At 39.1% G+C, this 15,893-nt stretch overlaps 1 protein-coding gene across 1 annotated transcript in view; it reads left to right on the forward strand.

Annotated features, from left to right (window-relative positions):
- Window positions 1-452: 452 nt before the first annotated feature.
- The window catches only part of psd2 (pleckstrin and Sec7 domain containing 2), an 82,135-nt gene continuing 66,694 nt past the window's right edge, over window positions 453-15,893 (forward strand). The window contains exons 1-3 of the mRNA XM_051649276.1: window positions 453-573; window positions 10,525-11,024; window positions 11,732-12,475. Coding sequence (XP_051505236.1) covers window positions 10,609-11,024; window positions 11,732-12,475 — 1,160 coding nt within the window. The 5' untranslated portion in view covers window positions 453-573; window positions 10,525-10,608. The remainder of the gene's footprint in view (window positions 574-10,524; window positions 11,025-11,731; window positions 12,476-15,893) is intronic.

A 15,893-nucleotide genomic window follows, 5' to 3' on the forward strand; every position in this document is an offset into this window, starting at 1 on the left:
ACTTGTCCCACATTCCTCTTTCTTCCCACTGCAACATGGTTTTAAAACATCATTATATGCAAATGTCATCCGTTTTGTGGAAAAGTGACATTACTGCATATGCACATGTAGGCCTATCTCTTTTAGAATTACCTGCCCTTGGACATGAACGCTTATCTACAATGAAGAAGCTCAAATGTTCTCTTAAAACCTCCCAGTGCGCATGAATTGTGCCTTGTAATGCATTATTGATGTAGAGAAACTGAGCAACAGGGTCTTCACTGACTCCCGGTCTGAGCTGCTGCTCGTCCAACGCGTCGCGGGGGCACCAGACAGCCGCAGCTTGCGCGCGCACGCGTGCGCGCACACACACACTTACCGAGCACTCGCGCGCATCCTGTCGCTCGGTGTGCACGGTCCACGCGGTGCCGAGAGGAAACGGTAGGTGTCAGACTGGGTTCTGAGAATGGTTTTGCAGAGCTCCCCCTTAAAACAAGCTAATCAAATCGATCCGCTTTGATGAAAGTGGAGAGAACTCGCGTGCGCTACAAAAATCGCTTCATTTGCTAGAAGGATTTGGGTTGCATTTTAGCGGTAAGTGTCCTATTTGACTTTTCACTGCACAATCTCATACATTTATGAGGGATGCTTATAATTAGGTTATTGCATGCATCACTTTATCAAATCGTGGGATAGAGATCGGCTTCTCCTTTTATGCTGTTTTCAATGCCCTTGGTGTTTGATGCACGTATGCCAGTAGCTATACAATATGTTAAGTTACATGTATTTGCGGTACCGGCAGTTTTTACCCCTCTACATGTATGAAAATGCAACGTGTTCTCTGGTTATATGTGTGACTTGGGTCTATGTTAGTGGCAAGGAGAGAGAGAGAGAGAGAGAGAGAGAGACCCTCTGTTTTATAATGAGTACGAGGCGCTCTTGAAAAGCTTATGAGGTCTATTTTGGAAGGAAGAAAGCACCAGCCGAAGCCTTTTGAGAGAGCACAGTGTCTCCCAGCGATCCTGTTGTCATGGTTACTGTACTGGGAGGCTGGGGATAATATGGCTGCGATTCAGCCGCGCGCTCTCTCTCTCTCTCTCTCTGTGTTTTACTCCACGATGCCTTAACACAAGGAACCACTGTATGTGTGAGACAAACACACACAGAGCCTGTATAAATGGGAAAACCTGAGCTGAGATGCCTTGAACAGGTGCATAGGAAGGAATTAAGCCATCATCATATAGTGACACCGTGTAATGTTCAAAATGGTGATGCATCTTTAAAGCATGCCGTTTTATGTTGGAAAGGATGCAGTGTTGCAATGTTTAGTTAGGGTTTTTATTATTATTATTATTGTTATTATTATTATATTAGTGCAACTATCATGATGAATTGAATGGAAATAGAGGCGTCAGACAACCAGACATTCCTGCGCCAGACGAGACACAAGACGCCCTAAATGATCACTTGTTCTCTACCTGTTAAATGGTGTGTGTTTGTGTATGCGTGCGTGCGTGCGCGCGCAAACGTCCAGTCTGACGCTGGTGAGCGGATGCGTTTAATGAGATTTATTTTCCAGCAATGATTTAAGTGATGACGTTGAAAGTGATACTTGTGGCATGATACAATAGGACGTTTGACCTTGACAGCAGTGGAAGTGACAGAACGGGGTGATTTAAATCACATTTACGCACGGATCAGTTGTTCATACTCGTTTTTGTGGTGGTGGTGGTCTCCTTCACAGGACCACTGACGTGTCAGGGAAGAAAAAAAAAAATCCAATTATAGCTTCGTCCACACTTACTCAATCACCCGGAGCCTCTATGTGGATGTCCCGTTACGCTTGGAAAGGCAGCATTACGCAGCCGGTGGAATATGGGTAAGACCAACAACCTCAATATATTTAGCGCACCGCTGCTCCCGAGAGAGTTAAATACCGCGTGCTGATCATTTATAATGGTCAGTCTTTGTGTGTGTGTGTGTGTGTGTGTGTGTGTGTGTGTGTGTGTGTGTGTGTCTGCTCGCGTCTGAAAGGGGTTAGTGGGTCACGCAGACGTCCATTCTCCAGACTGTATGCACTACGCTGGATGTAAAGAGGTGGATAAGGAGAGGAAGTGTGTGCATGTGGGTGCGCACGCTTGGGATATAGGTTATCTTCTGTGTTAATAAAGCAAGACATGTAAATGGGATGGGTCAGATTGTGATGGCTGCATCTCCACTTTTAGACCTCACTGTGATTGTGTGAAAACCTTTTATTGTTGGAGACTATTGCACCAGATTGACTGTGCTTTACAAACCTCAGGTTACCTCAAATTACACTAATTTTAATTCAAAAATATTTTCGGTAACACTTTACATTAACGTTCCCTTTGTAAGGGTTTATAAATGGGTTCATAAATGGCTAATAAGTCATTTACAAATGTATTATAAATCATATGCCGTTATAACAACATGAATTGTATTACCACTTTCATGCAATACTTGTAAAAAACAAATGAGCATTTTAACTTACATCTTATTGATTACTTATAAATGCACTTATTCATACTTATATTAATTGATAATATGCCCTAATTCATGATTTATGTCACAATGCATCAAAAATAGACTATTATAGTGAGATTAGAAGGTGGGATTGTATCATTTTTGTACAGTCCGCTTTGTGTTTATATTTATTACTGTGATGTCTTAACTCACTTGTGTTGTCACTTTCCTTGTCACGTTGATGTCAAAAGAATGGTATTTCTCTGAGTGATATCCCAACTTACCTAGTCCTAGTTACCAAACTCCTCTGCAAAAACACTTTTCTGGTCTTCATGTTCATTTACAGCAGATATATTTTAATAAAGCTTGATGATCATTAAACCATACTGAACTTTATGTACATATGATTCTAATGTTGACAACTCTTTAACAAATGCTTCATATGTGTCTACTTTACATTAAGGCACTCTATTTATAGTTTACTAATGTTGAATAAGTGTTATTAAGGATTTATAACGTAAGGTAAAATGGCTCACTATTTGGCAAGTATTGCATGAAAGTTTCCCTTTTTATGTATGTTGTTATAACTACATATTAGTGATGTATAATAGAGGTAGACCAATATATCGGTTTTACAGGTTAATCGGTGCCGATAGTTGTTTTTTGGAACAATCGGTTATCTGCAAAAGCCTATGCTGATAGTTGTTGTTTTTTTTTGTTTGTTTTTTTTCTCTCATTTTTTTTTTAATTCCTCCTCAATAAACTACATCTGGTAAAATATATACATATAAACTCTTCAACTGGTGAATATTTAGGCTATTAAAAGGTTAATTTGGTGAATACTTGAATATAGAGCATTTTAAGATAGCCAAGTCTCTGTCATTTCATAATAAGAGTCCCTTGTGTATCTCAGAATTGTTTATAGCTAAAGTCGTGTTATGCACCAAATCTGAATTTTTCTGGTTATTATTAAGATTTTTGTTGCCCCATAAACTGCTTTTGGGATTTTATTCATTTTGTACAATGTCTGTGCCCTGCATAGTAAAGAAAGACTAAGGGTGCTTTCACACTAGCACTTCGAACCAAGTGTGAAAGCCCTAAAAAAATTTTTTTTTTATCATTCTATAAATCGATTTGAAAAATCTTTCACCCGAATAATCAGTTATCGGCCTTTTCTGCCACCTTAGTTATCGGTATCGGCAAAATCTTCTATCGGTCGACCTCTAATTTATAAAGTATTTGTAAATGAATGATTAGTCATTAATGAACCCCTTTATAAACCCTTAACACTGGAAACATTCATGTAAAGTGTTGCCTTATTATTTAATATGAATGAATCAACTTAAAAACATTAGCTTACACCAACAAAAGTAATGTTTAATGTTAGGGTAGGTATAAATAGCTCTTTAAGGTAACAACTGCACATTTGCACTTATAGTGTATTAAAGTGGCTGGTTCTATCACTGAATCCAATTCATTAACGTTTTAATTGATTTATTTTAATTTGATAAGCCTAATGTGTTCCTGTGGGACTGGTGATCCTTATTATAGATAGACAGACGGACAGACAGAGACCTCTAATTGTGCAAGAGGTTGTTGGTGTTTGCAATGCTGATGTTTTTTGTGGCATCTGCCGTTCTGCAAAAACAGTCTGGTTCAGAGAGACAAAACGGTCATGAAAAACTAAATTATGACTGTTTTTGGAACTAAAACCTTGACTAACATTGTCAGGGAAAAATAAAATTCTAAAAAAAAATTATGATATGGCCCTTTTAAGGTAAACAAAAATGCACATTTTCACTTTTTACAGTGGTGAGTGAAGCTCCCTATTTTCCTGTCTGCCTCTTTGTACTGCACAGTATGTTTTGTCAGCCCTCTGCTCTGTGACCGATCCTTGATTCCTGAAGAAACAGTGCCTTATTTTAAACCAATCAATAAAAAAATATGAGATTAAGCAAAAGCTGTCAGAAAGAGCTTATAGAAAACCCAACAACACAATATTTAGTGGAGTGGTGAATAACAAAGCAAAATAACACAGGGCAGTCAAAAGGTGGAGGCAGACTGCTGTGCAAGAGTGTCTTTTGAAGTGTTTTTGGATGGCAGTGATTGAGTAGTGGATGTTGATTTGATTATAGGGTCTTTTTTATAGTTTATCAGTGACAGAGTGTGTTTGAGTTTGTTAAAATCCCATGAGTGCCTGTGTGTAGTGTATAGAGTGACTGACAGGTTTAGAGAAAGTAATTAAACAGAATTGATCGTTCTGAAGAGCCTACTGTTCTGCTGACAATACTGGAACTCTCACAAGTCACCCAGCCAATTGCACACACACTCACACACACACATTTGAATGAGACACACCATAGACTTATATTGTTTTTATCGAAAGCTACTCATAGTGACTACAGACTAAACCAAAACCTAACCTCACTACTAAAAGAAAACATTTTAAAATTACAAGTAGGCTAATTTGAGAAGATATTTAAGGAGCAATATGTAACATTGACATCAAGCATTTAAAATGGGTACTGCAGTCTAAATTCAAAATATTGGAGAGAGTCGTCTCCCCCATCCACTCCTCCCCAGACTTGAAGCTCACGCGGGTTGCCAGGTTGAGGACACGCAGCAGGAACGAGCAAACTGACAATGGCAAGTGGCGAGCCTTACACTGTAAGTTGATCAGCTAATGTATATGTTTGCAATGTTTTTATTGTTTGCAAATTATAAACCAGCTCATGTGGATTTTTTATAACTCTGTCAATGTTAGCCAGATGTATTACTGGCTTCCATGGCTGCAGCGTGCTGTGTTTCCCGCTAACTTGTTTCAAATCTGGCAACTCGGGTGTCCAAATACTATTGGGAAATGGGAAGTGGGCGGGATCACACAGGCCAAAAAACAAACAGAAATTCTGGCCTGGAACGGACATTTCAAAGTAGAATATACTGGCTGTAGCATTGTTTTCAGCGAAGCCAGTATTTCAAACTTAGCATGTTTCCTAAATCTCTGATAACATATTATGATAATTTTATGCTTTAGTACAGAAAATATGTTACACATTGCACCTTTAATGTTAACTAACCTGGTCGCATAGAAACATGTTACTATACTTACATTTTTGGTAAATTATTTTTATATGGCTTGTTGTACTTATCGTGGCAGTTTTCTAGTGAAATCAAAAATAATGACTTGTATTCACTTTTAAACAAACCACGAGTAAAACAGCAGATTCTCAATTCATAAACAATCTCAATTCACCCTGTTCTTCAAACAATGCTATCTTGTGACTTGTAAGATGATATATTTTAATGTTTGCATTACATAACAAATTACCGGTTTGTTCAACCGGGATCAAATTGCTCAACTGATAGAGCATTGCACTTGCGATGTAAAGGACAGGGGTACAAGTCCTGAAGTGCACGTGAGTCGACACGTGAGGCAAAATTGTCATAAAGCTCCACAAAACTATGTGGTTGCTTTAGCAATTGCGGTGTTACATCTCACATTTGCTTTAAAGACACTATCGGTTTAGGTTGGTTTAGAGTAGGGGGGAAGGTTTTGTTGATTTAAAACATGATAGAGCATTAATCTTTAAAACATATGATTGGGAGAACATTTAACTCACTAAATATCATTTTTCAAAAATGTTGCCACACGTAATTTTCATGACATCAGGCTATATTTAACGTACAGTTATGTAGACTGGGATTTTAGACCAATGAGATTTCACAATGGGCAGGGCTACTCAGCACATGATCAACTAAATGTCCTGTTGCCCATCACTTATTGCAGTCGCACCTGATTAGGAAAAAAACTTGTATTTACTTGGAAGGGATTGCTTTGATCGCTAGTGACTTTATTGCGTTGCATCTGGTTCGGGCACTGTGAATTTAAAATAAACATTATTGAGCACATCCCCAGGTTTCCCCACAGGGACATCAGATAAATCTAATTTCTGGGAACAATTTTATTCCTAAACCATAGCTAAGTAGCGTTCTGTTCTCTCCGTCACACTCATACACACTCTGTCAGTTGTTGCAGTGATTTGTCATATTGTTCAGCGGGCATTTGGTGCTGCAGGAATCATGAGTAACTGGCAGTTACAGAGCACAGAGGGTCTCAGGGATTCTCTGTGTATCCGAAGAGTACTTACTGCAGCTGAACCTTTGTGTGTTTTTGTGTAGTGTGTGTAACGGAATCATACATGAGTCTTTATATGCTTTCCATGTGAAAAGATCATCTGCAGCTGGGATGGACTTTGGGTTCCAAGCACCGAGGCAGAATGTCAAACATTAACCATGTGTGTTTGTTAACCCAAACCAATGTGGAGCCAAGGTCAAAGGTAACTTTCTGAGAGCGTCTTTGCTAAATGTCACATCAAAACATTCTCTTTGGTGTCAGACAGTGTGTATTTTTAAAATTCTCATGTTGCAAGCATTTAGGGAGTACAGACCTTTTCGAAAGATAGCAGAGTGTCAAGGTTACAATAATGTAAAAACGCAGAACTTCATACACATATAGCCTACTGCACATTTCACGTACTATTGACTTAATTCAATCAAAGTGATGTGTTACTGCTGCAGTTACAGTTAAGATGAATTGCTGTGTATTTCATCAAATAGTACTGGTAGGCTAAAGATAGACATAAAGAGATTTGATTGGTTGCCTAATGTAATGGAAAGTTGGGTTTTACTATGGTTTGACAAAATCAGTTGTTAGGCATTAGTATGCTTTAAACACCACAGCTTGAGTCCAAGCCACAGAAGAAAGCAATTCAGCTTTAAGCTTAGCTTCAAATTGAACTCATATAAGATTGTTTGACATTACCTCAGCAAAAGAGATGGATTTTCTTTACATGTGTGCAGTTTACATTCCAGCCTGTGTTTCTGTCTCTCTTTCTGGCCATTCTGAAAGGTAGATGGTTATTAAACATTTCTTAATGTGTCATTCAGCATATTCTTCTAAAGTAGGTTTAAAGCTGAAATGTGTCTTTTTTTATTTATTTATTTATTTTTTATAGCATAATATGCAGACAGCTATAAGTAAGCCATTTGTTGGTTGATTTCCGAAACATGTAAACCCTGGCTTTGTGGCACTATCAAAACATTGCTCTGTTCGAGTATTCCGACCAGCTCGACATAGCAACATTGGCTCAAATGGCGTGAGTTTGGGGCAGGACTATTTGTTTTTGTCCGACCAATGACGAGAAACAAAAACGAGAAACACATTTGAAAACAAGAATTATTTTTAAAATTCCGTTTGGTGACAGGTGGAGCACACTTCAGCTTTAAAGTCATCATGAAGTCAAAACTGACCCTGTTTACTTTTTTTATACATACCATTTTATACTGTTGAAGGTAATGAAACCTCTTAAACATCTTAGCAATAGTTAACACAATAATTCAAGTAAGCTAATAAAATAACTCATGAAATAAATCATTAAATTGAATGTTTTTATTTATTTAGCTACCAGTCTTTAGAAGGTCATTTTCACAAAATATCCTCCAAACCCGAGATGGAATTCAACTGTTTCTAGAGACTCTGCGATTTCTTTCTTCTCACATAATAACATAATTTCAATGCAAATCTATATTTCATGTCAATTTATTTTGTTATTTGTTAGGTAGTCATGTAATAATGTACAACCATTATCACAAAATAAACCCCTTCAAGGTGATACAAGAATTCTCAGCTTGGTATCGGTTCCTGATCACCCTATCATGGTTTATTTTGTGATAATGACCGACTTAATGTACATTATCCCTTACTTGAAGAAGTAGTAAAGATGACTCTACTTGGATGACCGGTCTGGTATGACTTTATTCCTTGATGTGCTGTTATTATTCAGAAATATCAGAGCACTGGATGGCACAATTGATCAGTCAGAATTGAGTATTCCAGAGAGCTGTGTAATAATTCTGGCTAACATTAATGTGTGAGGATTATGGCAACAAAAACAAGTAACAATAGATTTGGAAAAGAAGCGTTACCATTGATTTATGTTGAGATGCTCCTTTAGTTTCCACTTCAAAAAAGCCTTCTCAAAAGTGGGTGCAGGTGGTGTTTCAGGTGTCCTCCACAATCCACTGCAAACTCACAATCAGATCTGGGTCCATTTTGGTGTGGAATGCCCAATTTTTATCAAAACCAGATAAATAAAGATCCGCCTTACATTTTTGGGTTGCATATTGACTTTTAACCTGTCATAATGTGCCACTCAGCATCTGTCCCATCCACCATTGGTGCTGTCCACTGGATTTAGGGAAGATTCCACAAAGCAAATGTTCCAAATCGGAACTGAATTTAAAATTAGTTTCATTCTGACCATTAAATTCACCCTCAGCAAATGAGACTTTGATTGTCCTGCTAGCGCTACTGAAATGGGTGTTTTATTCTTTATTTTTTATCCCCTTTTCTCCCCAATTTGGAATGCCCAATTCTCACTACTTAGTAGGTCCTTGTGGTGGCGTGGTTACTTAACTCATTCTGGGTGGCGGAGGACAAATCTCAGTTGCCTCTGCTTCTGAGACTGTCAATCCGTGCATCTTATCACGTGGCACGTTGTGCATGACACCGCGGAGACTCCTAGCATGTGGAGGCTCATGCTACTCTCCGCGATCCATGCACAACTTACCATGCACCCCATTGAGAGAGAGAACCACTAATCGTGACCACAAGGATGTTACCTCATGTGACTCTACCCTCCCTAGCAACTGGGCCAATTTGGTTGCTTAGGAGACCTGGCTGGAGTCACTCATTGCACCCTAATTGTGTTTTATTCTAAGTGTGAATGACCATCTCGCATGTAAAATATGAGTCATGCTTGAAGTATGTGGAGTCAAAGATCATGCCATCTCACTGGACTGCACTTCTGCAAGGCTGATAAAACACAGAGATGACAGCAGATAATGAGAGTCAGAATCACTGTTTAAAACTTTTAAGATTCTGCCAGCTGAAGGCCCCAATCTTTAGAATGCTTAATGATATCTATAATTTGCACTGAGCTGTGGTCTTACACGCTTGCCTTACACATTTGCTCCTCTTCTCTGATTTGATGGACTGCAGAATTGTCTTCAAACAGGAACCCAGGACACAGGAAAGACAAATCCCGATTGAGATCTCTTTGGTATCTCAATTGTTTCTCCTAGACACTAATGATATTAAATTGAATAAATATAGATTTTGGTTGAAGTCTCAGATTTACGTCTCAGATTTAAATTGTAAAAAACTAGTATTGGGTTCAAGTCCACCTTTGTCGAGTCCAAGTCAAGACAAAGTCTTTAACCAATCACTTACAAAGAGGGCTGAGTTGGACTCAAGACTGTCCATAACATATGTCTAAAAAATTTTTATATAAATGTGACAAAAACATACCTCTTTTGCATTTCATATCAACATCTCCTAATTAGTATGCTACGGAAAAAACTGAAAATTGGTTTCAGAACAAAATTGTATGCTATATACAAGTCCGAGACCATTTATAGTTGGACTAAAGACTAGACTTGGGTGTGAGTCCAAACTCAATTACTCCAACTCTAAAAAGACCCTAGTAATCTCACTTGCATCTCTCCTCGAGAGTTTCAAAACAGATCTCAACTATGTCACAAGCTGTGGTCAGATTTGCCAAATACCAAATCGAATCAATCAAAATCAAATCAGAGATTTCAATATGGAATTTCTCATCAAATTCTTACAAAACCAAATTCTCTGGCCTAATTGTTCCAGATTAATATTAGAGCTATGTTTTTACTGTATATTAAAAATTGTCCTGTTTGTTTCTTTTTTTATTTTACCTAAGGAGTTTTAGGAGAAACAACTGAGATGAAAACTCCCATTAAGTCTCCTGAGTTAAAGACTAACCTCTAAGCAATAACACTTTCCTCTGGAAATGAATGGGTTCTTACACATTCTTTGACACTGTTGGGTTTTAATACAGTATATGCCCTTATTTCCATACTAATAAAACTGGATAATGAAAGGACTGCCTCAGTAGGTCAGTATCTTCTATTATTCAAGTGTCACCTTTATCACAACCCTTATCACTCCATCTCATCTTCTTCCTATAGGTGTGACATTTACCTCCTTCCCTGGTTACTGACTCTGACCTTGTGACCCCAGGCTGCCAGGACACCGTGACTGAGGAGGCCACCATGAATCAGGAGGGGCAGCATGACCCCCTCCACACAAATACCCTACCGCCAGATACACCCCCAGCACCCAAGCTCTCTCAAGCCCAAGAGGGACACTCCGAACTGGGGGAAGAGAAGGCAGACAGCCCTAGGGGTAGAACTGTTAGGCCCTGTAATGGGACAAAGACAAAGGAGGGTGCAACAGAGGTAGATAGTGGGGAAGGGGGCGGAGATACCACAGAATACGGAAATATAGAGGTCATCCTGGGATCGGAGACATATGGAAAGAGTACCAGGAATAAGCAATTTAATAAAAAGGAACTCAAATGTTCTGTAACTCAAAATGGCAATGGGGACATCTGTGAAGGTGAAGGCACAGAAGTGGCACTGCCCAAGAGCCCTGCAGAGGACTCAACAAAGCCCCTGTGCTCTCTGAGGTCAGTAAAATAATGATATATAACTTTACCAAATAACACATTATAACATTCTTGAGGATTTTTTTCTTGACATAGCTTTTATCTTGTTCACTGGGGGCATTAAGGTGCTAATTTCTGTGCAGCTGCATTGGAACAATATGTAATGTAAAAAGTGCCATAGAAATAAACTGACTTGACATCCAAAACATACAACCCAGTTTTTTTCCAAGACTTCAACAGTCTGTAGGCATTGTGGATCAATAAATCTCCATGAACAATAAGACTACCATTTTTTACAATGATATGAGTGTGATGTATTTAGTTGCTGGGCCTGCCATTTCTTTCAAAACTTTTTGAATATTAAACACACTTATTGCAGTGTTTAGCAGTGTGATTTTCAGTGTCAAGCCTCACAAATGATGTGACACGCATGTTACAATGAGGATGGGTGATATTTAGAGCACTGCACGTGGCAGGGGAGCTGTCCTGAATGATGCTCTCCTCTGCTAGGACTCCTCCACTGCAGTCATGTTAAAGAACTGTGACAGCAACCCAACTAAAGATAGGAACACAAGTGCCAGCCAGACATAAAGCATTTGTGTACAGCGCATAGCCAGAGCTCTTTAGCCAGGTGTATCACGGCTGACAGTGGTGTGGGTGGCTGATTTTCTTTACAGGTTAGTTCCTGAGGTTTGCAAATATGCTGACAGGTGTCTGTATCACTGCAGGTTTAAAAACGGGGTTGAAGATGACAGCGAAGGACAAGAGGATGAGGAGGGGGCTGTGGAAGTGTCCTCAGCACAGGGGAATCTAGACACCTTCAGCTCCACATTTGAGCTCTCTGTAGAAGAAGCGGATGCAGAGGTAGAGGACGAAGAAGAAAGAGTGGAAAGGGAAGGAACAGGTGTGACCTCAAACCAGGACAGTTTCAGTTCTACGTTTGAGCGCATTGTTGAGCAGGTTACAAAGACTACAGCTGTCAAGGAGGAAGAGGATGAAGGAGAGGAAGAGTACGACAGGACGAAAGAGATCCAGGATGGTTTTAGCTCCACGTTTGAGCGTATTGTCGAGTCAGAGCTTCTGAAAGGTGGGACTTGCTACAGCAGTCTGGATTCTCTGGACGTACTGTCGCTCACAGACGAGACGGACAGCTGCGTCAGCTTCGAGGCGCCGCTCACACCTCTTATCCAGCAGAGGGCCCTAATGGGCCCTGAAACTCCAGAACTGGAGCTGGAGACCGTGCAGGAAGGGGCTGAGAACCAGGAGGGGGAGGCCGAGCTGGGAACGGATCCAACAAGGGAGGGACTCAGGGATGGAGCCAGCTCTGGAAGTCCGCTATGGACCACCATACCAGAAAGCCGGTCGGAAAATGTCTTGAGCCATCCGGCACAATGGAGCATCCCTAATGGATTCCACATTGAGCTGCCTGGGAATGGAGAGAGTGGGGGCCAAATTATTCCAAACTCTATCAGGTAAGGATACAGTGGCTGGGATTGGATATCCATAAGCTCTATTTCTTGCTTGGTTTGCCCAGTAGATGGCATGCAGTGCTAGTTAATAACCTGGTCTGATTCTGCTGAGTCCTACTGCAAATTAGTGAGTTACAAGTCTTTCGCTCTTGCTGTTTGTTTAGCACAGACAAAAGCAATTAGGAATTAGGTAGTCAAGATCAAAGTCCACTTCTCAATGACTGTTTGCTAATTGCTGCACTGATGAGGCATATAGCAGATTACCAAATCAGAACTGCATAGAAATTAGCTCAATTAAGAGAATATCCTATTGTTTGCAGAGGCTTTTTTATCCTGATGTTGAAGGGAGTATCAAACTGTGAACCAGCCGACTGGAAACGTAATTATATTGCACAGATCTGACTTTGAGCCTATATCCAAGAGGAAAGATTTCCACATCTGGGAGCCAATGAAGGATAGGTCTGATATAGCTGCCGTCTACTGCTGTTTAGATAATCTCTCTCTCTCTCTCTCAAACACCCCCCCCCCCCCCACACACACACACACACACACACACACACACACACACACAAACACTACATCCATCTGGTCGGGACACAGCAGCAGATGTTGTCATTTTTTTCCTCCCCAGTTTTAAATGACTAGCAGCTTCCTGCCCCCCAATCTGGCTGAATGAGGCATTGTTTTAAGGGAATGACATCATCGCCTTTGGCTTTCCTCTTTCACAACGGGAGCCCTGCTCTAGTTTTTGGTCACACTGAGCTTATCCAACTACTGCTTTTCTGATCAGTACATTATACTGCCATTAGCGCCCTTCTGTCTCAGTGCTAGAGACCATCTACTTAATTTCATTGACTGGAAGGGCCAGTGCTTCATTAGAATGCTTGCAGTTGACCTCTGCATTGGACAAATGAAAATGCGATTCATTAGAAGTCCCTCTGTGAGCATTAGCAGCTAACATTATTAGCCTGTAGTCTACCAGAGGCTGGTAACACTACACTATTCACACATGCTGTTCATTAGCACTTCTTTGATGCATTAGAGTTGCATTGTGGCTATACATGGTTGATAAATGCATCACCATAAATTGATTCTTGAAACAAAAAAGGCTACAGAACTACGCTGAGGAATTCAACTATGTTTGGGCACAATCTCCTGCTTCCATTTTTTTTTCTTTTTAAATAATATATATATATATATATAATATACAGTTGAAGTCAGAAGTTTACATGCACTTCAAACTTCAAACCTATTTTGCATATCACACATATTAAATGCAGATCCTATTATGTTTTTTCTTGCGAGCTGTTTACAGTACTTACTTAAAATGAAAATCCCAAATAATTCCTTTACAATTTGTGTGACGGACTTGACTGGTTGGTGCACAGAAAATATAAACAATTAAAATTATATATATATATATATATATATATATATATATATATATATATATGTGTGTGTGTATATATATATATATATATATATATATATATATATATATATATATATATATATAATGTATGTATGTATGTATGTATGTATGTATAAAATTAATCAGAGGCTGTGTGACCTTGTTTACCTCTTAGCAGGTGAAGTATTGAAATAGGACCTTCAGAATGAAGGCTGGCTAAGAGTTTGCCTGATTTTTTTTAAATGTTTCCATGAATATCTGACAGTGTTTAGGCTAAACCTTTGAAACCTATATTTCTAAAATATACCTCTTCCTTTTGTCTGGACATATAGTCAGGCTTCTCTTTTTTTGGGGGGTGGGGGATTTTTCCCCTTTTTCTCCCAATTTGTAATGCCCAATTCCCAATGTGCTTTTTAAGTCCTCATGGTTGCGTAGTGACTCGAAAAAGTCTGGGTGGCGGAGGACGAATCCCAGTTGCCTCCGCGTCTGAGAATGTCAACCTGCGCATCTTATCGTGTGGCTTGTTGAGCGCATTGCCACGGAGACATAGCGCGTGTGGAGGCTTCACGCCATCCACCACGGCAATCACGTTCAACTCACCACGCGCCCCACTGAGAACAAACCACATTATAGCGACCACAAGGAGGTTACCACATGTGACTCTACCCTCCCTAGCAACCGGGCCAATTTGGTTGCTTAGGAGACCTGGCTGAAGTCACTCAGCATGCCCTGGGATTCGAACTAGCGAACTCCAGGGGCTGTAGCCAGCGTCTTTTACCACTGAGCTACCCAGGCTTGTCAGGCTTCTTTAAAAGATAACTATTTATATTTCTGATTTTCTTAAGTTTAGGGGAAGTGACCCAATTAAGCTCACCCAAATCGAAATTTTATATGTTTTCTTATAGAAATGTTAACAGCCTTCCAATAAAATGAGTTTTAATCAAAGATTAATCTCTCATCTAAACACTCATGTTATGTTTTGTGATAAACTGACTAAATTAAGTGACTTTATTTAACTGCAAACGTGAAAAGTCTGGAGTGGGCTTATAAGGAACATGTGTACCATTTAAGCCCACATCTGTGCCACTATGCTTTTAAAAATGTAAATGCTTCACATTTTACTAAATAAATACCTCAAGTTTGATTCTTTTTGTAGATTTAGATCTCAGATATCATAACCAGTAAATTAAATCTTTCATTTCTGAATCTGACAGTCCTTATAATTTTTTTCTCCCTGCAATGAAAACAGATTCAGTATGTAGTGTTGACAATGAATTCAATTTAATATGAGGTTCAATGGGTTATTTGCTCAGTGGGCTTGTTAGGAACAATAGGGGTCAGTGGAAAATAAACCTAAATAATTTAAATAAAATAATTATTCTGCTTTTAAGCTATGAGGAAACAGGCTTTTCAAAGGTACTGTTCCTTATAAACCCACATGAAAACAAAGTTATATTTCTGGATTATAATTACAGAGCACTAAATCTTGTTTGAGCTCAAGAAGCTTCTTAAATATTTTCATTTAATGCGTTTCTCAGCTGTTTTTATTCATTTATTTTCTTTTACTGCATCTTTCTTTGTGAGCATCACTTAGGCTGCGTCCTGCACTAGCTCCAGATACTCATCAAATTCATCTTTTCAATGACAAAGTATTGCTGTTAAATACAAAGAAAATAAATTATATCAAGTATCATTTTGTTTATTAATCTCTTCATTTTCATTTTTATTTTTTATTTTTTAATCATTCCTTGCCTGGTTTGTTCATCTGACTCCAGAAAAATACCTTTTTTTGAGGTCATCATCAAAAGCAGTGAAGTTTTGGAGCAACTTCCAAAATGGCCGCCAAACAGTGGTAGCACATGTTACCAAATAACTTGAGAATGAAACATTTGATTGGCTCCAAATAAAAAGTAAAATTATACCAACAAATGTGTGCATTTCCTTTGCAACAATATTTTTTCTCTTGCTTTCTGTCTTTTTATATATTTCAAAATAAAACTGTAAGTGGGC

Source organism: Myxocyprinus asiaticus, chromosome 22, assembly GCF_019703515.2.
Source record: "Myxocyprinus asiaticus isolate MX2 ecotype Aquarium Trade chromosome 22, UBuf_Myxa_2, whole genome shotgun sequence".
In the NCBI taxonomy this organism is placed as follows: domain Eukaryota; kingdom Metazoa; phylum Chordata; class Actinopteri; order Cypriniformes; family Catostomidae; genus Myxocyprinus; species Myxocyprinus asiaticus.